Below are 27,156 nucleotides of genomic sequence, written 5' to 3'. Positions count from 1 at the left end.
ATGGACAGGCAGTCTTGATGAAACATTTACAGTTGCTTCAATAGCACAGGGATGTTGCTACAAATTCATACCTATAGGACAAATGTCCTGAGTTCTTCAGCATCAATAGGACATTTGACCGCTTTCAGAAAGTTTCATAGGACATTATGAATTTGCGCCAAACAGCTTATAACATTCCATGGAATTGTTCCAAAGTCATGCGCCCACACACACACGCACACACACACACCCATGCGCGCGCGCTGTAGAACACACACATAATATAGTAAATACATCAACACAGTGTGCGTATAATGTTGTATTTGTTTTGTTTCAAAAAAACCACAAAAAAGAAACCAACATGAACAACTTCAGAGCCGCTGGAGTTGTCTCCCGTACTCCTGTAGCATGCACTGATCTATTCTAAAAATAATCCACTATTTTTAGATCAGTGCGCTGCACCGAGACGGTTATAAATACCCAAACGGCGCATACCGCAAACGGTTCGGGAATTCCCGACAAAAGAAAAGATCCGCACGCGGCACTGGCAACTTCAGTGTCAGCAGAACACGAGAGCGTTCGGTCTTTTAGAAGATTTGTATCTTGAAATGAAAATTAACGAATATCGCGCTGTCCGAAGGAATGGAGTACATATCGGACAATGACCACGCTCAGGCTAAAACGATAGGACATCTGACCGACATGCGGCAATGTGAATCGGACATTTGGGGATTTTCATCAATAAATGTCCGATGTCCGACACCTAACGACATCCCTGATAGCATGTGCTCTTTGCGAAAAACAAAAATTGTGTTCAGGTTCAAGTCCAAGGTTGATGTCAACATCAGCACGAGCATGACAGTTGTCATCAGCATCAATTTCATTTTCAGCTGTTGCTGTGTGTATCATAGAAACATTTCCACATGAATGACTGGTGCGTGACTCAGGGAAATAAGCGTGTTCAAGTGAGATCTTGTTCCGAAATGTCCTCCATACTCAAGCCAGGAAAATAACTTTGTTCAAGTTCACAAACATCCTGTATGTTTAATTCAGTGTAAGTACTATTTGCATGTAGAAAAGCTTCTTCCATGTTCCGCCCATTGTTAAACACAGACATACTTTCCTGTTCAACAAAAATGTCTGACAAAGAATTAGGCTGTTGTGGGTTCAATTCAATCCCAACATTGTCACTGTCAGTGGCACATTTCCCTTTCATGTTCAAAGGAGTCTTAGATGAAGTGGTACATTTGCGCTGATTTGTTTTTTCTTTTTGATCTCTGTCAGTGTCACTAATACTAATAGTACTAGCAGTACTGACTGGATTTGAAGTACAAAAATCTGTTGGCATACTGGAATGACCTGGTTTGAATGAACCAAGCTTGTTCTGTCCACATTGACTAGCAGAAGTTTGGATAGAACTTGAAGAAAAATGAACAGGTGTTAATTGGTTAAGCATTGATAATGTGTTTCTAGAAAAACAGTCAAATCTGCAAAAGAATCAAATGACATCAAAACAGCAGCACCACCTGAAGAATGATCGCCATTTCTGTTTCTTTCATGGGAATCAAACAAATAAAAACACTGACTATCCAGGTTACCGTGAATGGCAATGGTCGATTCCTGAAATGTTGCAAGGATGTAGTTTGACACAGCAAAAGCCTGATGCAATCCCTCTTCTAGATTAGTCAAATGAAAGCCTTGGTCACTGACAACATTAGCAGGCAAGTAAGCGGGGTTAGTGTGTCCATTAATCATGTCGAAAAAATATTCTATTTCAACAGCATGTCCAACAACAGTTGTTGGCAAATGTTCGTGACCGATGTAACCATCAATGCCGACCCTCACCTTCATCATCACTGTCTCTTCTTGCTGTGCTAGCAGTAGAGCCACTATGACTACTGTCGTCGTCACTGTCAACATTTGCAGAGTCGCTGCTGTCACCATCATTAGCTGCACACTCTGCGTCACCATCTTCGTCACTGTTGTCACCGTTGTCAAAGTCCGGGTCGCCATGTGCATTGGCATCATGCACAGCTTGAACAGCTGCCTGCAAGACATTTGCAGTCACCTCTCTGTGTGCACCACCCACCTTCTTGGAGATACGCCGATAGGTGTTGTGCGACAATCCTGGAATCGACATGATGGCAGAGAACTTCCGAAGAGCTGCCTCGCCACATCCTAACTCGTTGAAGCACATGACAATGGAGTTGTTGACGTCAAACCCCATAGTAATGTTGTTGCTCCCATCAAGTCGGCTACATGAATGCTGCTGCTTCGTGAAGGTGCAATCCTGGTAAATACAAAAACAACAAATTAGATTAGTAACAACAAAAAAGCTAGAGAGCAAGAGAGAGTTTGAGAGAGAGAGAAAGAGAGAGTGGGAGAGAAAAAGAGCACTGATAATAATCACTAATATATTTCCTTTGTAATACTATTATCATCAGGGCTTACAGCTTTCAGATTATGTAGTTTTTTTCCCCACACTGACAGTGACAACTGAAACTCAATCAGAAAAATTCCAAGAGAGAGAGACTCAGTTTGGGAGAGCTGGTAATAACTAACAAGGCAAAATAATACAATACAAAAAAATAGTAATTATAAAATGAGTTTACATACCTCACAAGCCAGTCTTATTTCTCTTGAATATCCCATCTTGTCACCAAAGCACACCGACAGGGTCCCACCACACTCGCCACAAGCGACCGCCGAAAACAGAGACTTCAAATTTTTCAACTCAATGAAGCACCGCTCTTTGTCACTGTCCGTTTCGTCAGCTGCAGCAACGTAGTCTTTCATAACATCCAGTTTTCGTCTGGCAGTACACGTTTGTGAAAGGCGCCACGCGAAATCCTAAGCCATATCCATCTTTAAATCTGTTCCAGATCCAGCTTTTTGTTGTTGTTCTTTTTGATCAGTAAAGTTCTACAAGTTTGATAGTTTTTAGATTTTATTTAGTCATTAATTTTACACTAAATGTGTGTAAGATAGATTCAAAGTTTGTTTAAAATATGTAGGAAAATGTTGCTGTAAGAATCGTGTGCGCTTCCTGTTCCGGCGCTTCCTGTCTGCCATTTTTCTTAGTATAAGCCACAGTTTTTTGTTCCATTAACATCAGCCATAAACATGACGCACAAAGGCCATCATTGGGTAAATATTGTTCAATTTGTTTCTATTGTTAATTTTCTATTCAGGAATAATTATATTTGTCTTGTAGTAAGGAAAAGTTTATTGTTTTGTACGTTTTTTGGTACAGTCTTTCACCATGTGGTGTTTTAGTATTCACCATGATGTGCGCACTTTTACAAAGTTTATTTCACTGTTTAATTAGTGTTCAGTGTGTCAAATTCAAGTAAGAGTGGTATTTTATACATGTTTGCCTTTCATTTAAACTGTTGGTAGTGTATGGAAATGCATTTGTGCCAAAGGATAACGTTTCATAGTTATTTTGTTTTTTACCATTTCCCAGTCAACAGTGTGCTTACCTGTGATTCAGAATAAGTTTTTGGTTTGTTTTGTTATTCCCTTTTTGTGTAAAGTGTGTAAGATATAAAGGTAATGATCAGAGCTCTTTTTCTAAGTTGGTAGAATTCTTATTATCTCCCTTTAAGTGTAACAGAACAGTTTTCAAAATGACAAGTTTCACAGGTTGTTTCCCTTTGTTTTTGTTGTGTCAGTGTAATGCTAGTAGTTGTTGTTCATTATTAGTATGGTTGAGTGATTGTGATGTTATATTGTTTTCAGTTTGACGGTGCAGTATGTTGATTAAACATCACAAGTTCAACTACTCATCAGTTCTGCCAGGCTTGTTTTGTGCGGCTGTGACAGTCAAACCAATGGCTAACCCATGCCTGGACAACCACGTCTGACTCCAACCCACAGCAACGAATAAATCAGAGCATCATCAACATGAGTCAGTCAGAGGAGTCAACCAGACCAAAACGTGAAGTCAGATACACAGAAAAGTACCAACTATACAAAGAAGAAATGGACGCCAAGAAAGGTCAAAAGGCTAAACCACCAGGTGCTACAGTCACACCAAAGGAAGACACTTTCATAGACACTTATGAAGCATGGAAAAGAGGTATGCAAACCATACGTCAGAACCTAAAACACCAACTGTCTGATGAAGAGCTCACCAACGTAATACAGACAGCAGAAAATTTACGGAAGTGTGTTTTAGAAGCTTTCACGAACATTAAAACTCCTGACCACTTGACGCGGAGGAGAATGGACTGCTGCTCTGCCAACACCAACAACATTGTATCGCTAGCGCAAATACGCATGAGTGAAACAGATCAGATTGCTTGGAACCAAGAAGAAGAAACAGCACGCCTGCGTGTCATGTTGGACACGGAATATGCCCATTCAGTCTATGGGTCTAAAACCTCTGGTTCTGGCAGAAGTTGTAGCAGCAGCGCTTCCTTGTGGTCATCACAAGAGAGTATTGCTACAAAACGAGCTGAGGCGTTGGCTAAGCTTGCAGCTCAGGAAGTCGAGATGCAGACACGGCAAGAAATTGCGGCAGAGAGAGCACGCCTAGACCGCTTGGAGGCAGAACAGAACATCAGGGCTACAAAGGCCATGATCAAAGCTTATGATGAGCTGGGGCACCCAGAAGCAAGACCCACCGTCCGTCAGGGAGCCCATGAGGATAACGTGACTACCCATAACCAGACTCTCGTCAACGACAAGCGTCAGCCGCCTTGCGCTCACGTCAGTTACAGTCGCTTGCCACCATGTGAGCCGTCCACTTTCACTGGTGACCCACTTCAGTTCGTCAAGTGGAAGCGATCATTCGAGGGCTTGATTGGTCACACGCACATTTCATACGCAGAGAAGCTGGCCCTGCTTGAGCGCTACACCGCCGGAGAAGCGTATGAATGTATCGAGGGAGCATTCTTCAGGTTCGACACTGAAGCATACGACGACGCATGGAGAACGCTGAACGAACGCTATGGACATCCATCTGTAATACTGAACGCCTTCAGAAAGAAACTCAACAACTGGCCAAAGGTGGGAGGAAGAGAGTACAACGATCTGCGAAGATTTTCAGACTTCCTCGTCACCGTGGATAACGCCTCACCCCACATCCCGGGTCTCAAGCATCTTGATGATGAAGAGGAGAATAAGAAGCTGCTACAGAAGCTACCAGACTGGATCATCACAAAGTGGGGAAACGTGGTAGCACAACATGATACAGACGGCCGTAGTTACCCAAGCTTCCATTGTTTCACCCAGTTTCTCGCCTCACAGGCCAAAGTCGCGACTAGGCCAGTGTGCTCTTTACAAGCTCTAAAAGAGGACAAAGGAGAGACCAAACCATCACATCCTACCAAGTACAGAGGACCTAACCGTACAGCCGTAAGCATGGCAACGACTACAGATCAGCAGGTGAACCACACACAAAACACTCCAGATGTCGACTCACAATCTACTCGCAAGCTTTGTGTCTTTTGCAAACAGACCAACCATTTTCTACCAAACTGTCAAACCTTTCAAGCCAGGCCTGCTGAAGAACGAAGAACTTTCGTTAAGGAGCAGAGACGGTGTTTCAGGTGTTTGCGAACAGGTCACCATGCGAAAGACTGTAAAAATCATCACACCTGCAAGAAATGCCAAGGCAAACACCCCACAGCGCTCCATGACGATAATTTTGTCAACAAGAAAGGAGACCGCACCAGAGACGCTGCAGGTACGCAAGCCACAGAAACAACAGCAACAACCTGCAAGGTGTCATGCAACGCTTCCTCACACAGTGCGTTGACGGTTCCAGTGTGGATATCCACAAAGCAAGATCCTGACAAGGAAAGATTAGTCTACGCCCTCATAGACTCACAAAGCGACACAACCTTCGTTGAACGTTCAGTCGTAGACTTCTTGAATCCATCCTCCAGAGAAACCACGCGTCTCAAGATAGAGACACTCAGAGACGACATCCAGTCAGGGATTGTATGCGACAGAGTCTCGGACCTGCGTGTGCGAGCCTACAACAGTGACACTTTTGTTGAGCTACCACCTGCCTACTCCATTGATTACATTCCTTTGCGACAAAGCACCATACCCACTTGCAACACTGCAAAAAGCTGGAGCCATCTGCAGCAGATTGCGCATGAGTTACCTCCCCTACTCAACTGTGATCCTGGCGTTCTCATCGGGTTCAACTGTTCTCATGCGTTCCTGCCCAGACAATACATAGTCGGTGGTGACTCGGAGCCGTTTGCAGTGAGGACAGATCTAGGATGGGGCATCGTTGGGAAAACCTCGCCGACGTCACAAGGTTCCTCATCTGAGAACGTAAGCGTCTGCAATCGTGTCACAACCAAAGAACTCCCAGTCATCAAACCAAAGGACGCATGTCGTATATTGGAAAGAGACTTTGAGCAGGACGAAAAAGATGGCAAGCCCACTTCACACGAAGATGAGTTGTTCATGAACATTCTCAGAGCAAACGTTGCAAGAGACAGTGACGGACACCTACAGATGCCGCTTCCCTTCAAGAAAAAACCTGTTCTTCCAAACAACTACGTACTGGCAGCCCAACGTTTGGAACACTTGAAGAAGAAGCTACAAAGAAACACAGAGTACTACAATGAGTACAACGAGTTCATGAACGACATCATAAGAAGAGGTGACGCAGAAGAAGCCAAAGAAACCACAGGCCAAGAATGGTATATACCACATCATGGTGTTTTCCATCCTCAGAAGAAGAAACTCAGAGTTGTCTTTGACTGCTCTGCAAAGTTCAACAACACGTGCCTCAACGACCATCTACTTGTTGGCCCAAACCTCATTAACAACTTGGTGGGCATCCTCAGTCGATTTCGACAGCACTCTGTCGCTTTCACCTGCGACGTGGAGAAAATGTTCCACCAGTTCCGAGTGACTGAAGAACACTGTGACTTCCTACGTTTCCTCTGGTGGAAAGACGGCAACCTCACAGACAGCCCCGCTGTGTACCGAATGAAGGTACATCTGTTCGGAGCTGCTTCCTCTCCAGGCTGCGCCAACTACGGACTCAAACATCTAGCCAAAGAAAACCAGGACAAGTTCACAGAAGGGTCTCACTTCATTGAAAGGGACTTCTATGTGGATGATGGGCTATCCAGCCAGCCGACAGAGGAGAAAGCCATTAACCTCATCAAAGAAGCGGTAGCAATCTGCTCCACAGGAGGCCTGAGACTCCACAAATTCGCATCCAACAGTCACAAGGTGATGGAGTCGATTCCAATGTCAGAACGCAACGGAAACATGCAAACGATGGACCTCAACTTCCATGATCTGCCGCTGGAACGAACTCTTGGAATGCAGTGGTCTATAGACAACGACACTCTCCATTTCTCCTTCATGCCCAGTGAACGGCCATGCACACGACGAGGCATCCTAGCCATTGTTGCCTCTTTGTATGATCCCTTGGGGCTGATCGCACCATACGTTCTGACGGGCAAACAGATTCTGCAAGAAGTTTGTCACAAAGGCACCAAATGGGACGATCCTGTGCCGATAGAACTGCAGTCAGCATGGAACACCTGGAAAGAAGACATGGATCAGCTGAAACTCGTTTCTATCCCAAGGTGTTACTACCCAACCAACTTTGGTTCTATCACCAACGTCCAGCTTCATCACTTCTCAGACGCCAGTACCACAGGCTATGGAATGTGCACCTACCTGAGACTGGTGAATGCTGAGGGTCAAACGCACTGTTCTCTTGTCGCTGCCAAGGCAAGAGTGGCTCCCAAGAAAATTGTGAGCATTCCTCGTCTCGAACTGGCAGCTGCCGTTGTGGCTGCAGAGGTTGGTCACGCCATCAAACAAGAACTCAGCTACACCATCAGTAAAGAATTCTTCTGGACAGACTCTCGTGTAGTGCTGGGCTACATCAATAACGAGGCAAGGAGGTTCCATGTTTTCGTTGCCAATCGAGTGCAGAAGATCAGAAACCTCTCGGACCCAAGTCAATGGCATTACGTCCCATCTGAAGACAATCCTGCAGATCACGCTTCAAGAGGTTTAAGAGCAGCTGAGCTGATGCACAGCAAATGGTTTTCCGGACCCAAGTTTCTGTGGGAAACTAAGCTCTCCTTACCCTCGGCTACGTCATCAGCTCTCAAGCCTGAAGACCCAGAAGTTCGCACTGCCTTGACAACCCAAACTACGTCCTGTGCAGTAGATTTGGATGACAGACTATCTCGTTTCTCAAGCTGGAATGTGGCAGCACGTGTGATGACAAGAATCTTGCGACTCAACAAGTCTCGCGACAAAAGCTCAACAGCAGAACTTACTGTGGAGGAAATTCACAATGCCAAACTCTCCATCATCAGAGGTGTCCAGTCTCAGTTCTTGGCAGCAGAAATCTCATGTCTCTCCAAGAAGGGAAGTTTGCCTCAAACGAACAAGCTTCATCGCACCGAGCCATTCCTGCAAGACGGAATTCTTCGTGTTGGTGGGAGACTCAAGAAAGGTTCATTCTCCATGGGTGAAAAGCATCCCATCATTCTCCCCAAGAACTCTCACGTCACAAGACTCGTGATACTCCATTGTCACGAGAAAATCAAGCACCAAGGTAGAGGAATGACACTCAACGAAATCCGCTCCCAAGGCTTCTGGGTACCTGGAGGCTCCAAGCAGGTTGCGAAGGTTCTCAGCAAGTGTGTCGTCTGCAGAAAGCTGCGAAGTGACGCCCAAGGTCAACAGATGGCTGATCTACCCAAAGAAAGAGTCGAACCATCCCCTCCCTTCACGTACGTGGGAATGGACTGCTTCGGCCCTATGTTGGTGAAGAACGGAAGAAAGGAAGTGAAGCGCTACAGTCTTCTCTTCACCTGTTTCTGCTCCAGAGCGGTTCATCTTGAAATGCTCGACGATATGACCACAGACTCGCTCATCAACGGCATTCGCTGCTTCATCGCAATCAGGGGTGGAGCGCAGAAGATTTTCTGTGATCAAGGTACCAACTTTGTGGGAGCAGACAATGAACTCAGGAGTGCATTGAAAGAAATGGATGAAGATGAACTCAAACAGCGGCTCAGAGACCACCAAATCCAGTTTGTCTTCAACACTCCATACGCAAGCCACGCAGGGGGTGTGTGGGAGAGACAAGTACAGACCGTGAAATCAGTGCTACGAGCCACGACTGCACTCTGCCCCGGACGACTTGACGACTCGTCTCTTCGTACAATGTTGTACGAATCCATGGCCATCGTGAACTGTCGACCCATCACTGCTGTTCATCAAGGTGACCCAACCTCACCAGAACCCCTCACTCCAAACCACATCCTCACCATGAAATCCAATGTTCCCCTTCCCCCACCAGGCAAGTTCATGACAGAGGACTTGTTTCTGCGAAAGCGCTGGCGTCGCGTCCAGTTCCTGGCACAGCAGTTCTGGTCAAGATGGCGCAAGGAGTACATCCTGGCACTCACCCAACGACAGAAGTGGCTTCACCCCAAGAGGAACCTCAAGGTGGGAGACGTGGTTCTGATGAAAGACCAAGAACTGCCCCGCAACCAGTGGCCACTGGCAAGAGTGGTTGCAGCATCACCAGATGACGACGGTCTTGTTCGCCATGTGACCTTGAACATTGCAGCCAAAGATCTCGACAAAAATGGCAAAAGACGTTCCAAGCTTTCTGTTGTCGAGCGACCTGTCCACAAGCTCATCCTCATCCTGGAAAGCAACTGACTTTATGTGGAGGATCAGTGACCATGAGCAGTATTCGTGACAATCATTGTTGCGCCCGTGTGAATGTGCATAGAAATTTCCATGATTCATGTTTAATTTTTAGTTCTTGTATTACAAGTACTTTTACGAATCCTGTAAATTGGTGGGAGTGTGAAAGGCGCCACGCGAAATCCTAAGCCATATCCATCTTTAAATCTGTTCCAGATCCAGCTTTTTGTTGTTGTTCTTTTTGATCAGTAAAGTTCTACAAGTTTGATAGTTTTTAGATTTTATTTAGTCATTAATTTTACACTAAATGTGTGTAAGATAGATTCAAAGTTTGTTTAAAATATGTAGGAAAATGTTGCTGTAAGAATCGTGTGCGCTTCCTGTTCCGGCGCTTCCTGTCTGCCATTTTTCTTAGTATAAGCCACAGTTTTTTGTTCCATTAACATCAGCCATAAACATGACGCACAAAGGCCATCATTGGGTAAATATTGTTCAATTTGTTTCTATTGTTAATTTTCTATTCAGGAATAATTATATTTGTCTTGTAGTAAGGAAAAGTTTATTGTTTTGTACGTTTTTTGGTACAGTCTTTCACCATGTGGTGTTTCAGTATTCACCATGATGTGCGCACTTTTACAAAGTTTATTTCACTGTTTAATTAGTGTTCAGTGTGTCAAATTCAAGTAAGAGTGGTATTTTATACATGTTTGCCTTTCATTTAAACTGTTGGTAGTGTATGGAAATGCATTTGTGCCAAAGGATAACGTTTCATAGTTATTTTGTTTTTTACCATTTCCCAGTCAACAGTGTGCTTACCTGTGATTCAGAATAAGTTTTTGGTTTGTTTTGTTATTCCCTTTTTGTGTAAAGTGTGTAAGATATAAAGGTAATGATCAGAGCTCTTTTTCTAAGTTGGTAGAATTCTTATTATCTCCCTTTAAGTGTAACAGAACAGTTTTCAAAATGACAAGTTTCACAGGTTGTTTCCCTTTGTTTTTGTTGTGTCAGTGTAATGCTAGTAGTTGTTGTTCATTATTAGTATGGTTGAGTGATTGTGATGTTATATTGTTTTCAGTTTGACGGTGCAGTATGTTGATTAAACATCACAAGTTCAACTACTCATCAGTTCTGCCAGGCTTGTTTTGTGCGGCTGTGACAACGGTTGTTCAGCTGGTAAAGGTTGTCATCAGCAAGCGATCGTCATCGTGTTCTCGTCAGCATTTTTCGCTTGCCAGCGAGCCTTGGCTGCTTCTTTGCACTGCTGCTTGCGTGAACGTTTTCCCCGATTAAGCGGAGTCCTGTCTGGCACTAAATCTTGCAAATCTTGAGCGTTTGTATCCATGTTTTCCGATATTTTCGATGAACTTCGGACAGCAATGACCAATTTCCAAAATGCCGGAAGTTGGCGTAGCGAAGTGAAAGTTGGTCACGTGACCGATCTAGGCCAATCACAAGCTCTCGTGTGACGCGTTCCTCTTTATATGGAAGTTAGCGTGCTGGCCAGTTCATTCACAGAGAGAATGACAGCGGGAAAGGGGAGAGAATGCTGAATCCCACGGTATGTGTCACGTCATGTCGGAACGGGGTTGGGAGAATTTGGCGTAACTAACAGTCAAACAAATGCATTTTTGGCATTTCAACACACAATGAAAATAAATTCTTGACACAGTTGGTTTTGAAACACCTTTATTTTGCATAATATAAGTGTTTTATGTGAAAAACATCGGTTGAACCTGAATTAGAAAGGATTATTTGGTATACATATGTCAAAATCTCAAAACTGACCACTTGAACACACAACACGATTTTTGACTTCAGACGTGTGTAGCCCCTGGCCTTAAAAGAATCCTTTGCATGGCCTCGGCGTATGGGCAGTAGCTCTAAACGTAAACTATGGCAACAACAACAATTCGGGGACGCCTAGAATCACACAATAATGTATCTGGAGTTTTTGCAGGCGATGTCTCAAAACAAAAAAAAGTAGAGGCTCCAAGACGGCTCCGTGTCCGACGCGGGTACTATGCACGCACAACAGCCCGAAACTCCGTCGATAGAGATTTATCACCCCTGGCCCAGGTGATGTCTCTATCGACGAAGTTTCGGTTTGATAGTAGTAAGGGCAGTAACTCAAGACGTAAATGTGGCAGTGTCCCATAGGCAATCGCAGAGTTATCCTGTACATAGGCAACACTTACTTGATCCCAATTACTAGGCGTCCTCGGGGACGCCTAGAACAACAGTTCCAAGACCTTCGCAGTCACAGTCTTGATGCGTTCAAATGTGTGTCAACTGGTGTGAAGGCAAACCAATTATTTGCCGTCAGTGTCGGAGTCTCTACGTAGTTTGTCTATTGTGTTTGCAGGATCAGGATTAGGGCAACGATTTGACAACAATGTGCAACAACATATTCCGCGACTCACACTGTCTGTAAGACCAAAACAACAAGAAGATGCTTGAACGACTCGCCTTCGTCATGTCCGATTACAATGACACGTCAGAGTACCCCTTTCAAGGCCCCTCATTTGAAGACAACCCCCCATCCGCCACCCCCCCCCCCCCCCCTCCCTCCGACAGAAGAATCCCTCTTTCCAGCCGTCCATACAGACTGACAATGCTCAGTACTAAGACTCACCGATTAATCAGTTGAGTCAAAAATCCTGCACTCTACACTGTTTGACTGGAAAGCAAAACATCTTGCAGTCTCCTCGTTCTGCCTGGAAGGCGGAAACAAATCCCGCAGTCTTAAAGAAAGCACCTTCCTATTGTCTGCATTGTCTGCTCGCGAAGCTCAAGAAGTTATCTTCAGTCTTATTGTCTTTCTGGAAAGCAAAAAAACGTTACATGCAGTCTACATTCTCCGTGGAAAGCAAAAGAAGTAACCTGCAGTCTACATTGTCTCTCTGGAAGACACAAGAAGTAACCTGCAGTCTATTATTGTCTCTCTAGAAGACACAAGAAGTAACCTGCAGTCTACATTGTCTCTCTAGAAGACACAAGAAGTAACCTGCAGTCTACATTGTCTCTCTAGAAGACACAAGAAGTAACCTGCAGTCTACATTGTCTCTCTAGAAGACACAAGAAGTAACCTGCAGTCTACATTATCTCTCTAGAAGACACAAGAAGTAACCTGCAGTCTACATTGTCTCTCTAGAAGACACAAGAAGTAACCTGCAGTCTACATTGTCTCTCTAGAAGACACAAGAAGTAACCTGCAGTCTACATTGTCTCTCTAGAAGACACAAGAAGTAACCTGCAGTCTACATTGTCTCTCTAGAAGACACAAGAAGTAACCGGCAGTCTACATTGTCTCTATTGAAGACGCAAGAAGTAACCTGCAGTCTACATTGTCTCTATTGAAGACGCAAGAAGTAACCGGCAGTCTACATTGTCTCTCTATTGAAGACACAAGAAGTAACCGGCAGTCTACATTGTCTCTCTAGAAGACACAAGAAGTAACCGGCAGTCTACATTGTCTCTATTGAAGACGCAAGAAGTAACCGGCAGTCTACATTGTCTCTCTATTGAAGACACAAGAAGTAACCGGCAGTCTACATTGTCTCTCTAGAAGACACAAGAAGTAACCTGCAGTCTACATTGTCTCTCTAGAAGACACAAGAAGTAACCTGCAGTCTACATTGTCTCTATTGAAGACACAAGAAGTAACCTGCAGTCTATTATTGTCTCTCTAGAAGACACAAGAAGTAACCGGCAGTCTACATTGTCTCTATTGAAGACACAAGAAGTAACCTGCAGTCTACATTGTCTCTCTAGAAGACACAAGAAGTAACCTGCAGTCTACATTGTCTCTCTAGAAGACACAAGAAGTAACCTGCAGTCTACATTGTCTCTCTAGAAGACACAAGAAGTAACCGGCAGTCTCCACTGATTGTCTCTATTGAAGACACAAGAAGTAACCTGCAGTCTCCATTGTCTCTCTGGAAGACACAAGAAGTAACCGGCAGTCTACATTGTCTCTCTAGAAGACACAAGAAGTAACCGGCAGTCTCCACTGATTGTCTCTCTAGAAGACACAAGAAGTAACCTGCAGTCTACATTGTCTCTATTGAAGACACAAGAAGTAACCTGCAGTCTCCATTGTCTCTCTGGAAGACACAAGAAGTAACCGGCAGTCTACATTGTCTCTCTAGAAGACACAAGAAGTAACCTGCAGTCTATTATTGTCTCTCTAGAAGACACAAGAAGTAACCTGCAGTCTACATTGTCTCTCTAGAAGACACAAGAAGTAACCTGCAGTCTATTATTGTCTCTCTAGAAGACACAAGAAGTAACCTGCAGTCTATTATTGTCTCTCTAGAAGACACAAGAAGTAACCTGCAGTCTATTATTGTCTCTCTAGAAGACACAAGAAGTAACCTGCAGTCTATTATTGTCTCTCTAGAAGACACAAGAAGTAACCTGCAGTCTATTATTGTCTCTCAAGAAGACACAAGAAGTTACCGGCAGTCTACATTGTCTCTCTAGAAGACACAAGAAGTAACCTGCAGTCTACATTGTCTCTCTAGAAGACACAAGAAGTAACCTGCAGTCTACATTGTCTCTCTAGAAGACACAAGAAGTAACCTGCAGTCTCCATTGTCTCTCCAGAAGGCGAAAGAAGTAACCGGCAGTCTACATTGTCTCTCCAGAAGGCGAAAGAAGTAACCGGCAGTCTACATTGTCTCTCCAGAAGGCGAAAGAAGTAACCTGCAGTCTCCATTGTCTCTCCAGAAGACACAAGAAGTAACCTGCAGTCTACATTGTCTCTCAAGAAGACACAAGAAGTTACCTGCAGTCTACATTGTCTCTCTAGAAGACACAAGAAGTAACCTGCAGTCTACATTGTCTCTATTGAAGACACAAGAAGTAACCTGCAGTCTCCATTGTCTCTCTAGAAGACACAAGAAGTAACCTGCAGTCTACATTGTCTCTATTGAAGACACAAGAAGTAACCTGCAGTCTACATTGTCTCTATTGAAGACACAAGAAGTAACCTGCAGTCTCCATTGTCTCTCCAGAAGGCGAAAGAAGTAACCTGCAGTCTACATTGTCTCTCTAGAAGACACAAGAAGTAACCTGCAGTCTACATTGTCTCTATTGAAGACACAAGAAGTAACCTGCAGTCTACATTGTCTCTCTAGAAGACACAAGAAGTAACCTGCAGTCTACATTGTCTCTCTAGAAGACACAAGAAGTAACCTGCAGTCTACATTGTCTCTCTAGAAGACACAAGAAGTAACCTGCAGTCTATTATTGTCTCTCTAGAAGACACAAGAAGTAACCTGCAGTCTACATTGTCTCTATTGAAGACACAAGAAGTAACCTGCAGTCTACATTGTCTCTATTGAAGACACAAGAAGTAACCTGCAGTCTACATTGTCTCTATTGAAGACACAAGAAGTAACCTGCAGTCTACATTGTCTCTATTGAAGACACAAGAAGTAACCTGCAGTCTACATTGTCTCTATTGAAGACACAAGAAGTAACCTGCAGTCTACATTGTCTCTCTGGAAGACACAAGAAGTAACCTGCAGTCTACATTGTCTCTATTGAAGACACAATAAGTAACCTGCACTCTACATTGTCTCTCTAGATGACACAAGAAGTAACCTGCAGTCTACATTGTCTCTCTAGAAGACACAAGAAGTAACCTGCAGTCTACATTGTCTCTCTAGAAGACACAAGAAGTAACCTGCAGTCTCCATTGTCTCTCCAGAAGGCGAAAGAAGTAACCTGCAGTCTACATTGTCTCTCTAGAAGACACAAGAAGTAACCTGCAGTCTACATTGTCTCTCTAGAAGACACAAGAAGTAACCTGCAGTCTACATTGTCTCTCTAGAAGACACAAGAAGTAACCTGCAGTCTACATTGTCTCTATTGAAGACACAAGAAGTAACCTGCAGTCTACATTGTCTCTCTAGAAGACACAAGAAGTAACCTGCAGTCTACATTGTCTCTCTAGAAGACACAAGAAGTAACCTTCAGTCTATTATTGTCTTTCTAGAACAAGAACAAGAACAAGAACAATTCTTTATTTAACGAGGGTAATAGAGTAAGCAGTGATCTGCTTTTTTACATCTTGTCCTCGCCCTGAAGAGGGACTAGTCTAAAATTGCTAAAGAATAAGCAAGTAAAAAAAACTACTGCTACATGATTATAATAAAATGAAAGTAAGAACATATTATCAATTTACATACAATGCATTGCTTTAAATGAAAGATGTAAGTTCATTTGACATGAGTTAAGAATTATAGAGTAGATTGCACTGACGCAACAAAGCTGTAAATGCCATGCCCATGCATTCAAACAAATCAGGAAAAAAAATTATATGTATATACAAATAATAATACATTGTTAAAAAACACCGGTTGTTGGTTTTAACAACCATTCTAGCGACAACAGATGTTTATTTCGACTTCATGAGATAATACGTATATCTGGTCTTAAAAACGTTTGTGCTGCTAGTTTGCCGTAGAATTGTCGGAAGAGTGTTCCAGAGACTGCTACCTGAATAGACTAAACTAGATTTGAATAGGTCAATCCTAGGCAGAGGCGTGTTCAGTCTCATCAATTGGCGTGAATTTTTTAACGTGAATTTTTTAACGTGAATTTGGAAAATATGGTTTGAGGTACACATCCATGAATAATTGTATGCATAAGGGTACCTTTATTATAGAAGGCGAAAGAAGTTACCTGCAGTCTGCATTGTCTCTTTAGAAGACACAAGCAGTAACCTGCAGTCTACGTTGTCTCTCTGTACGGCGAAAGAAGTAACCTGCAGTCTACTGAAATTGTCTCTCCGAAAGAAATTACTTTGAGTCTAGATCGTCGCCGCTTTCTATTCGCCGAAGGTGGTCCTCAACGGACTGCGAAGCATGCGGATTCGAACCACCGAAGGGCTTATAATAAAGCAGGCCTATCGTGGTAGCCGTGACCGCGCTCTCCTTCAACGCCGGCATGTTGTCGAGTGTCTTGTTCTTGTTCGGGTCATCGAGGAAGTCTCTGGCCACGCTGGGGTTCCGGAGCTTCTCTTGGCACGACCTGACGTGATCGTAGGTGCTGGTTATTTCCCTGGTGAAGGTTTCGTCGTAGAGGAAGCACTTGCGGCAGAAGACCCTCTTGAAGACGGCGCGGAGGTCTGCGTGCCGGGCAAAAAGCACCACGAGCAGCAGGAGGTTGGAGAAGTCCGTCAGGAGGTAGACGCAGAAGTTGATGATGTGCACGTCGTCCCAGGGGTGCTGCTCCACGGCGTGTGTCAGGTCTACGCAGGCGGCGGGGAAGTGGAGGAACAGGGTCAGCACGCACAGGATGACCAGCGTCTCGGCCACGTGCTCATCCTGGCTCAGATGGCTCAGCAGCAACGTGGACAGTCGCTTGACCGTCGCGTCCTCGGGCCCCACGGCGCTGCGTTTCCGCTTGACCTGCAGCGCGTACAGAACCAGCATGACCACCAGCAGGGCCAAGCTGACCATGTCGAACACCCCGTGGATCAGCCTGGGCGTCGGCTTGACGTCGACGCAGCCCTCCTTCGTGTAGCGGTCCGTGAGCGCGTAGCTCATCCCGAACTCTCCAAGCACCAGAACCCAGGTGAGCGCAATGAGGAGTGCCTGGTACCTGGTCCTACTCACCACCGCTTCGTGAAGCTTGCCCAGGGGGCTGTGCAGGGCCAGGGCGAAGAGCCCCATGAGCACCGTGCCCCAGCTCGCCAGGCTCTCCGTCAGTCCTTGCAGCACACTCGACACGATGCACTCGTGGAGCGTCGTCTCATTGTTGTTGACGAAGAAGACGAAGCCGGTCCGCACCAAGGACATGCCCATCAGGATGAGGATGAAAGCTTGGTGGGACACCAGGTGGCGCACCGGGGCTGGCGTGTGCTGGGCACCTGAAAGGCGCAGTGGAGTTTATTATCGAGACTGAAGTGTGTGTGTGTGTGTGTGTGTGTGTGTGTGTGTGTGTGTGTGTGTGTGTGTGTGTGCTTGTGTGTGTGTGTGTGTTTGTGTGTGTGTGCGTGTGTGTATGTGTGTGTGTGTGTGTGTGTGTCCGTCTGTCTCGAGAATTGTGTGTGTGTGTGTGTGTGTGTGTGTATGTGTATGTGTGTGCGTGTGTGCTTGTGTGTGTGTGTGTTTGTGTGTGTGGGTGTGCGTGTGTGTATGTGTGTGTGTGTGTGTGTGTGTGTGTGTCCGTCTGTCTCGAGAATTGTGTGTGTGTGTGTGTGTGTGTGTGTGTGTGTGTGTGTGTGTGTGTATACGTGTGCGTGCGTGCGCGTGTATGTGTGTGTGTGTGTGTGTCCGTCTGTCTCGAGAATTGTGTGTGTGTGTGTGTGTGTGTGTGTGTGTGTTAGGAAACGCTGCCGTTGCTGAACTTTGGTTCAGTTTTGTGTGTTGCATGTGGTTGACTCGTTTTTACTTTGTGGGAAAGTACCGATATTATATTTTGTAAACACAATATTTATGTTTGGACGAGAATGCAGGTGAACTTTCTAGTCATGTCAAAACAAGTTGTTTACCACGTTGTTTTGAGTCGTGGGTTCGTGGCGTTCGCTCGGATTAAGTGCGTCGGCGCTTTTGATGTACGTCACAGAGAATGTCACTATTCTAGTCCATGGACAATTCATCTAATTTTAGTTGTATCATGTTCGGTCTGGAATATTCTCGAGATTGAGTATTTGCTATAAAGGCCAGCGCGATTTGTATGTAAAAAAGCTTCTACTTTGAGTTCTGCTACGATGTGCAGTTGTATGTATGGAATGCTAAATAAATCCTCGAACTCAATTTGACGAGTTGTTTTCTGCTGCTGCGAAGACGGGCGACGTAAAATAAAAGAACACAACTATACGACGTTTGAGAACTTGTGGCAATCTCAAGTGTCGTGTAACAGTGTGTGTGTGTGTGTGTGTGTGTAGAGCGATTCCGAGAAATGAGTTTGGTCATTAATAAGAAAAGCAAATGCGTTATACGACTCCCTCTCGGGCGCACGGGGGGTGGCGTGTGTGTGCTGGGCACGTGACAGACGCATTGGAGTTCAATTCTTGATCGAGAAATCGGTCGTGGCATGAGCGCACCAAAAATAGACATAAGTAAAATGGAACCCCTCTCTTTACGACCTACGAAAATCTGAGAAAATGAGGTCTTTATAAAGAGGCAGTTTTGAAACGGAGGTTAATTTACACAGTTTATGAACAGAAAATCAGAAAAAAATAAGATTTTGAAAGGGAGGTAGTCTTTAATTGGGAAGGGGGGGGGGGTGTGTTTCACTGTAGTAAATGAGAGCCATGTAAAACTAGTCTTTGACATTAATAAGGTCATGCGGAAGTTCGGCCTCTGCAAAGCAGTGATGCTTTTCGTTTTCAATTTTACATTCAGTCAATTTTGAGTAAATTTGTTAACTTAGACCGGAATCGAAACGAAGGTGTTAGGAAAGTGTTAGGAAAGTAGTGATGTTTGTACATGATAATAGATTAATCAGTATTAACTGATCTTTTTGGACGAGAAAAAAATTAAAAAGGAAATATAGTCTTTCTGTTTTGTTTATTTGTTTTTGCTCAAATCTAGTATTTAATGCGGGGAAGAGAACTATAGCTTCGCGCATGAATATACTGTTATGCGGAAGATCTCGGCGAGAGGAAAACGGCTACCGGTCTGAAAGTGGCGAGTATTTTACTCGCCATGGCGAGTAGAAACATGTAAATGGCGAGTAGAAATGCTCATCTACTCGCCAAATGCGAGTAAAGTTGCTGAAACAAATTCTTGATTTGGCTAGTAAAGTTTGCTCTTTGGCTCGTACATTTTCAGAATCACTAGCCAAAGGTGAGTACACCATTTGTTGGACTTTCAGCGCTGGGTTTGTGTTGAAAAAGTTGCGTATCGTATCGTATTGTATTGTATTGTATTGTATTGCAGTGTATCGATTGCATCGTGTCGTTTTGTTTTGTATTGTATTGTACTTACTATGGACAGTACACAGGAGGAAGATGTTCTCAATCATAAGAAGCAAGCCCAGCACTATGGCAATGACGTCACCGACCAGCATGTCCCCGTCAAATTTGATAGAGTAGCCGCTGCCGCCCATGTTGAATCTTCTGTCAGGAGAACTTCCAGCGATTCAGGAGTGAAGTTACGTTGTTGCTCTGGCGTTGAACAGCGTCCAAGTTACTCTGTACAGGCTCCAACTTATTGCTCTGGTGTTTTTCAGCCTGCACAGCGTTCAAAAGTTAGTCTGAATAGGGTCCAACTTAATGCTCTGGTGTTTTTAAGTCTGAACAGTTGGGGCCTCTGCCTTTCAGGATGCCAGGACTACAAAATGTGTGTCTTGGGACATATTTAGCTTAAGATTCCAGAAGTGGATCTGTGCTGTGTTGGGTCTGCTGCAAGCACACTAGAACCAGCTCGCAACAGTTGAGGTGAACAGGTCACCAATCTGTTCACCTCAACTGTCAGGCCCGATATGACATGTCGACAGTCAATGGAAGACACTAGGTTAGCTTGTATTTGAAACAAGGATTTCAGTCCCGACGTGACGTGCAAACCAGAACACAGGTTGTCATAAGTGGGCAGCAGCAACTCAGGCAATATTTGATAGCCAAAGCCAGACGCAGGCTAGCTGTCTTGTATTTAACAAAAGAAGTTGTGATCCGATGTGATGTGCAAAGCAGAACACAAATCTTTTGTATGTGTGTATTCAACAACGGTGTCACTGTGCAATAATAGTGTCTGCAAAATGAAAAGAAAAGACAAGTCGCGTAAGTCGAAATTACTACATTTAGTCAAGCTGTGGAACTCACAGAATGAAACTGAACGTAGTCCGCCGCTAGTGCAAAAGGCAGTGAAAGTGACGAGCCTGTTCGGCGCGGTAGCGGTTGCGCTGTGCTTCATAGCACGCTTTACTGTACCTCTCTTCGTTTTAACTTTCTGAGCGTGTTTTTAATCCAAACATATCATATCTATATGTTTTTGGAATCAGGAACCGACAAGGAATAAGATGAAATAGTTTTTAAAACGATTTCGGAAATTTAATATTTGGATCATAATTTTTATATTTTTAATTTTCTGAGCGTGTTTTTAATCCAAACATAACATATGTATATGTTTTTGGAATCAGAAAATGACGAAGAATAAGATGAAATTGTTTTTGGATCGTTTAATAAAAAATAATTTTAATTAGAAGTTTCCGATTTTTAATGACCAAACTCACTCATTAGTTTTTAAGCCACCAAGCTGAAATGCAATACCAAACCCCGGCCTTTGTCGAAGATTGCTTTGCCAAAATTTCAATCAATTTAATTGAAAAATGAGGGTGTGACAGTGCCGCCTCAACTTTTACAAAAAGCCGGATATGACGTCATTAAAGGTATTTATCAAAAAAATGAAAACAATGTCCAGGGATATCATACCCAGAAACTCTCATGTCAAATTTCATAAAGATCGGCCCAGTAGTTTAGTCTGAATCGCTCTACACACACACACAGACAGACACACACACACACACACACACATACACCACGACCCTCGTCTCGATTCCCCCCTCTATGTTAAAACATTTAGTCAAAACTTGACTAAATGTAACAAGTCGCGTAAGGCGAAAATACAACATTTAGTCAAGTAGCTGTCGAACTCACAGAATGAAACTGAACGCAATGCAACGCAGCAAGACCGTATACTGACTCGTAGCATCGTCAGTCCACCGCTCACGGCATAGGCAGTGAAATTGACAAGAAGAGCGGGGTAGTAGTTGCGCTGGGAAGGATAGCACGCTTTTCTGTACCTCTCTTCGTTTTAACTTTCTGAGCGTGTTTTTAATCCAAACATATCATATCTATATGTTTTTGGAATCAGGAACCGACAAGGAATAAGATGAAAGTGTTTTTAAATTGATTTGGAAAATTTAATTTTGATAATAATTTTTATATATTTAATTTTCAGAGCTTGTTTTTAATCCGAATATAACATATTTATATGTTTTTGGAATCAGCAAATGATGGAGAATAAGATAAACGTAAATTTAGATCGTTTTATAAAAAACATATTTTTTTTACAATTTTCAGATTTTTAATGACCAAAGTCATTAATTAATTTTTAAGCCACCACGCTGAAATGCAATACCGAAGTCCGGGCTTCGTCGAAGATTACTTGACCAAACTTTCAACCAATTTGGTTGAAAAATGAGGGCGTGACAGTGCCGCCTCAACTTTCACGAAAAGCCGGATATGACGTCATCAAAGACATTTATCAAAAAAATGAAAAAAACGTTCGGGGATTTCATACCCAGGAACTCTCATGTCAAATTTCATAAAGATCGGTCCAGTAGTTTAGTCTGAATCGCTCGACACACACACACACACACACACAGACACACACACACACACACACACACACACACACACACACACACACGCGCGCACATACACCACGACCCTCGTCTCGATTCCTCCCTCTACGTTAAAACATTTAGTCAAAACTTGACTAAATGTAAAAAGTAAACTTTAGTCTTTGATAACGACATTATGGTGAACCAATGCGAGCGAGATTGGCTGCAGACAAACACCGCGAACACGGTCAGGCAGACAGACAGACTTTCTCTCTCGCACACATACACACACACACACACACACACACACACACAGTGCTAGTGACACACACACACACACACACACACACACACACACACACACATGTCCTCAACATAAGAAGATGAATGTACTGAGAAAAAAAAGTCATTCAATGTCCCACATTTCCCCTGTTTTTACTGCTGGTAAATAAGCAAAAATAAACTGAGGAGAGGAAGACTGAAATATCATCAGCAAAAAAGCTTATCGGTTCTCGATCGCATCGAGTCAACTTCAATAACAAATTGTAATACAAACCTAGCGTGGCCACTGAGATGTACATCCTCGTTCAAACACAGGTAAGCATCCGATATCAGTCCACATCGTGTTTGGTTTACAATACATGGTACTTTGAACGAAAGGGTGGCCATGAGGCCAAAGTTACAAAAAAGTGCATAACATGACGTAATTGAAAAAACCTTGACCTATGTCGTCATTTATCTTGCCTGTGACGTAATCATGTCTCGCCTTCCAAATGCTGGCCTTAAAAAGCCGAGACTTTATTATTTTTCACATTCTATCTTGGTTGACCTTGACGAACGAGGTGTTGTATGCGAACAGATGAGAGTTTTGTGTGTGTGCGTTTGTTTGTTTGTGTTTACGTAAGAAATACAGATTTTTCTTCCTGTGTTTTGCGACTTCCCAAGCCGATTTGTCAGCACACTTTGAGGAACCCTACGAATAATAGCGCCTTTGTTGTTGTTGTTGTTGTATGTGTGTGTGTGTGTGTGTGTGTGTGTGTGTGTGTGTGTGTGTGTGTATGTGTGTGTGCATGCGTGCGTGCGTGCGTGCGTGCGTACGTGCGTGCGTGCGTGCGTGCGTGCGTGTGTGTGTGTGTGTGTGTGTGTGTGTGTGTGTCTGTGTGTGTGTGTGTGTGTGTGTGTGTGTGTGTGTGTGTGTGTGAGTGAGTGCACTCAAGACACACATAGGCCTATCACACAATCAACAAAATACAAAACTCATCCCATTCTGTTACCACGCAACGCCTTGTCATGTTGGAGAACTAGATCATTTGCGTCACCAGTTAAACAAACAAAATAATGCCTTATGTCAGACACCAAAATAAAGACATAGCCAATACGACATCCGGACGAGACTGTCAAGTATACAAATGATGAAGTAGGCACGTACACACACACGTTCGCACGCACACACACACACACACACACATTCACACTCATACACACCCGCACGCACGCACAAGCGCGCACACACACACACACACACACACACACACACACACACACACACACACACACACACACACACACACACACACACACACAACCATGGACGAACAGACTGGTATACATATATGTGTGCACTGACATACGCATGCGCACACACACGCTCACTTACACACACACACACACACACACACACACACACACACACACACACACACGGACGAACAGACGGGTATACACATATTTGTGCACTGACACAGGCATGCGCACACACACGCTCATCATTCAGACACACACACGCACACACACACACACACACTTACTACCTCTCCCGCTCTTCCCCCCCCCCTCACCCCACGAGAGGTCCACTAAAATAGTCCCAAAATGAGGTCATCAAGTGTGACAACTAAGAGCTCTTGTGAACATCTTTCTCGTACGCTTATCGCTGCAGGTAAAAAACAAAGTCTTCCTCCTACTTGTGTAGTTCTTCAAGAATACAGATAGCCTCTCTACTCTAAAGTAGTTCTATTTCACAATGTTGGTCACTTCAGCGTACAAGGCAAACAACAGATACGTTCTTCAAAGAAAGAGTCGTGGAAATGATCTATTGATCATTGTAAAGCTGATCTAACCTAACATCGTCTTAGCTAACCTAGACAGCCTTTGATTTTAACCCTCAATATGTGTGTGTGAGTTTGTGTGTGTGTGAGAGTGTGTGAGTGTGTGTGTGTGTGTGTGTGTGTGTATGTGTGTGTGAGTATGTGTGTGTGTGTGTATGTGCGCGCATGCATGCGTGCGTGTGTGTGTGTATGTGCGCGCATGCATGCGTGCGTGCGTGTGTGCGTGCGTGACGCGGTGCCAGTGTGTGTGTGTGTGTGCGTGTGTGTGCGTGCGTGCGTGCGTGCGTGTGTGTGTGTGTGTGTGTGTGTGTGTGTGTGTGTGTGTGTGTTTAATTCAGGTTACTGCGAATATAGGTTGATTAAACAAGGCTGATTATAATTATTTTTCTTTCTTTCGTGTCTAAAATTATACTCTAGACTATAATAAACTTTGTTTTTCCTTCATGATTGAAGGCTTTGGACTAGAGTGGATTATACCCACTTGTACCTGAACTCTCTTACCTACACCTCTGTCCCCCACACCCCGTATCATTCTCCGTCCATTCCTACCCCCCCACCCCCCACCTTCTCTCTCACCTTCCCAAACTTATCCGGTAAAGCACTCCTCCTTAACCTACTCAGTCTTTCCGTCACCCTCCCCCCTTGCCTCTCGCCCCCACCCGACCCCTCCCCCCTACTCCACCCCCCCCCCCCCCCCCGTTCACACACCCTTTCTCTCCATCCAACATTCCTTGACACCTATCCGACAGGAAAACTCAACCCAAGACAAGGGAAAAAGCATCAACCTTTGTTTTTGAAGCCTTCTGCTTCCCCGTCCCCCTCCCTCTCCCCATCAGTAAAGCCCCACTCTTTGGTTGTTTCCAAGGCAACAAAAGACTTGCTCCAAAAATGGCGGCTCTGGAAGCGGAAGCGAGAGAGATAGGGAAGGAAGTAGTGGCAGGTGGCGAGGGAGGAAACGAGAGTGAGAGCAAAGAGTGTATCCCTACGGACTTTCCGTAGGGATACATTCTTTGGTGAGAGTAAGGGAGGGAGGATAGTGGGCTCGCGCCAAGGTCGGATACATAGGGGGGAATGCTGTAGCGGTGCAGGTAATACCGTGACCCCGATAATAATTATGTGTCCCCTTGTCTCTCTGGCTCTGGTCGCTGTATTATTATTATTTTTTTTTTTTAGCTGCTATAGACATGTCTCTTGTTACATAGTTTATGTTTTGTGGTGGTTATTGGTGTTTTTACACCCCCGGTATAGGGGTGTGTATAGGTTTCGCTCGATGTGTTTGTTTGGGTGTTTGTGTGTTTGTTTGGGTGTTTGTGTGTTTGTGTTCGCATATAGATCTCAAGAATGAACGGACCGATCGTCACCAAACTTGGTGAACAGGTTCTATACATTCCTGAGACGGTCCTTACAAAAATTGGGACCTGTCAAACACACGGTTAGGGAGTTATTGGTGGATTAAAATTATACAAGGACTTATAGAGGGACATCTTCATGGTCAAAGGGAAATAACCATTCTCACTCAGTCACTGCCACCAACTGAGAAGGTTATTTCCCATTGACGGGGGTGTTTTTCCTACCTCGTAGGAATTTCTTGTGTTTTTGGCTCACGTAAGTGTAGCCTATGCGATGGTAAACTTTGTCTGTCTGTGCGTGCGTGCGTATGTATGTATGTGTGTATGTCTGTGGTAGAAACTTTAACATTTTTGGCTAAACACCGAAATACTCATTTCACGTGGTTAATTTTCAAGCACCATCTTCAAATTATTGAAGCAATGATCAACATTGTGTCGGCATGTGTGTAGTTAAAGCGTGTATCCAAAGAAAACGGGTGGTGGGGGTTTTTGAAGGGGTACAAGCAGTTGACTGATTTGTGTCGTGTTTGGCATGTAGACGGCAGGTCAGGTGTCAAGATCAGGTCAGGGGTCGCGCGAAGGATTGTGGTCCAGTTCTCACCTCGCCGATTCGCCGGGGAAGACGATTTCATGTTGTTCGGTTTCTAAGCTCCAGAAAAGTAAATAAAGAAGATACCAAAGGGAGATTTCCTACAATTTGATCTGCACAGCGTGTTTCCAATGTCCACGCGAGGAAGAGCTGTCGAAAGCGCGGCAGTCAGTGTCGATCTTGCAGCCGTATCCCGGTAAGTTCAGAGACAGATCTAGTGTCTCCCACTCTGATAACGTGTCACCTACTGTTAATCCGTTTTGTTTTAATTTCTTTTTATTTCAGCAGACACGGATGTCAAACACAGTGCTAGGCAGTCACCTCTAGTGAAATGAGTTGATCTAAAGTGCCTGTAATGTTTGGATGTCTTTGCTCGTGGTTCGATTTATGTGAATTTCAAGACTTGCAGTAGAGTCTCAAGTTAAGTTTACTCTGCCCGAAAAAAACTGTCCACCATTTACTTGAACATGCAGATATAAGGAAACGGAATGAATCTGTTCTCAAAGTCAAAATGATCACGATTTTTTCCTCAGATTCAAAACATGCACTGTCATGGTTTTGTCTGTACAATTTAGTAAGTCTCAAGTACTTTGCAACAACTTCCTTGAACGTGAAAGACAGTTTTTGAATGCTAGATCTGTATCGCGTTTCATTCCAGACTCGATCCTCTCTTTGATTGTAGATCTACTGTTTGCTGTTTACGCAGTATCATATGATTCGCTATGTAACGTTTGGTAAGCTTACCTTGCCACAGCTTTCTTGTCTTTGTTGGCATTTCTGGCTGTGTTGACCGTCAGAATTATTTTAAGAACCAGGCTGCTGCAGTCGACATGTTTCGCATATTGTAGGGTTACCATGCTGCATGGGTAAAGTGGCTTGTATAACCTGACTATTCTGTTTCAAAACACTGTTTATATTTGTGTAGGTTGTAGTCATCATAACTAATCGCATTTTGCCATTTGTTTCAGAAAGGAGGTTAACAAGATCGACGCTATGTCAGACATATGCCTCAGCCACATGAAGACTTCCGAATTTAGATCTACTCGGCATGGTGACAAGTCTTGATGAAAAGTATAGGACTGAGGACAGCAGTGGAAAAAGTGCCCACATGGCAGGTACCTAACCTATTACCCTAGTCATTTTATCTGTTTGCCTTCTTTTGAAAATT

General features: G+C 44.1%; 3 protein-coding genes and 1 long non-coding RNA gene across 4 annotated transcripts; 2 read left to right on the top strand and 2 right to left on the bottom strand.

Annotated features, from left to right (window-relative positions):
- Positions 1-285: 285 nt before the first annotated feature.
- LOC138954938 (uncharacterized) lies at positions 286-2,798 on the bottom strand. Its single transcript, XM_070326679.1, has 2 exons — positions 2,596-2,798; positions 286-2,269 (listed from the first exon to the last, which is right to left on the bottom strand). The coding sequence occupies exons 1-2, from the start codon at positions 2,773-2,775 to the stop codon at positions 1,808-1,810; spliced, it is 642 nt and encodes a 213-aa protein (XP_070182780.1). The 5' UTR covers positions 2,776-2,798; the 3' UTR covers positions 286-1,807.
- A 6-nt stretch (positions 2,799-2,804) lies between these two features.
- Positions 2,805-3,767, top strand: LOC138954940 (uncharacterized). Its single transcript, XR_011452028.1, has 2 exons — positions 2,805-3,126; positions 3,721-3,767. It is a non-coding gene; the product is annotated as an uncharacterized lncRNA (long non-coding RNA).
- Positions 3,768-3,885: 118 nt separating this feature from the next.
- Positions 3,886-9,657, top strand: LOC138954936 (uncharacterized). The gene has a single exon (XM_070326677.1). It carries the CDS (start codon positions 3,886-3,888, stop codon positions 9,655-9,657), a length of 5,772 nt encoding a protein of 1,923 aa, XP_070182778.1.
- Positions 9,658-15,658: 6,001 nt separating this feature from the next.
- On the bottom strand, positions 15,659-22,622 carry LOC138954941 (uncharacterized). The gene is made up of 3 exons (XM_070326680.1): positions 22,502-22,622; positions 19,590-19,834; positions 15,659-17,524 (listed from the first exon to the last, which is right to left on the bottom strand). Exons 2-3 carry the CDS (start codon positions 19,708-19,710, stop codon positions 16,452-16,454), a joined length of 1,194 nt encoding a protein of 397 aa, XP_070182781.1. The 5' UTR covers positions 19,711-19,834; positions 22,502-22,622; the 3' UTR covers positions 15,659-16,451.
- Between the last annotated feature and the right edge of the window lie 4,534 nt (positions 22,623-27,156).

This window comes from Littorina saxatilis, unplaced genomic scaffold, assembly GCF_037325665.1.
Source record: "Littorina saxatilis isolate snail1 unplaced genomic scaffold, US_GU_Lsax_2.0 scaffold_703, whole genome shotgun sequence".
Taxonomy (NCBI): domain Eukaryota; kingdom Metazoa; phylum Mollusca; class Gastropoda; order Littorinimorpha; family Littorinidae; genus Littorina; species Littorina saxatilis.
Note: the sequence above shows the minus strand (reverse complement) of the source record. Positions and strands in the feature narration are given on the sequence as shown.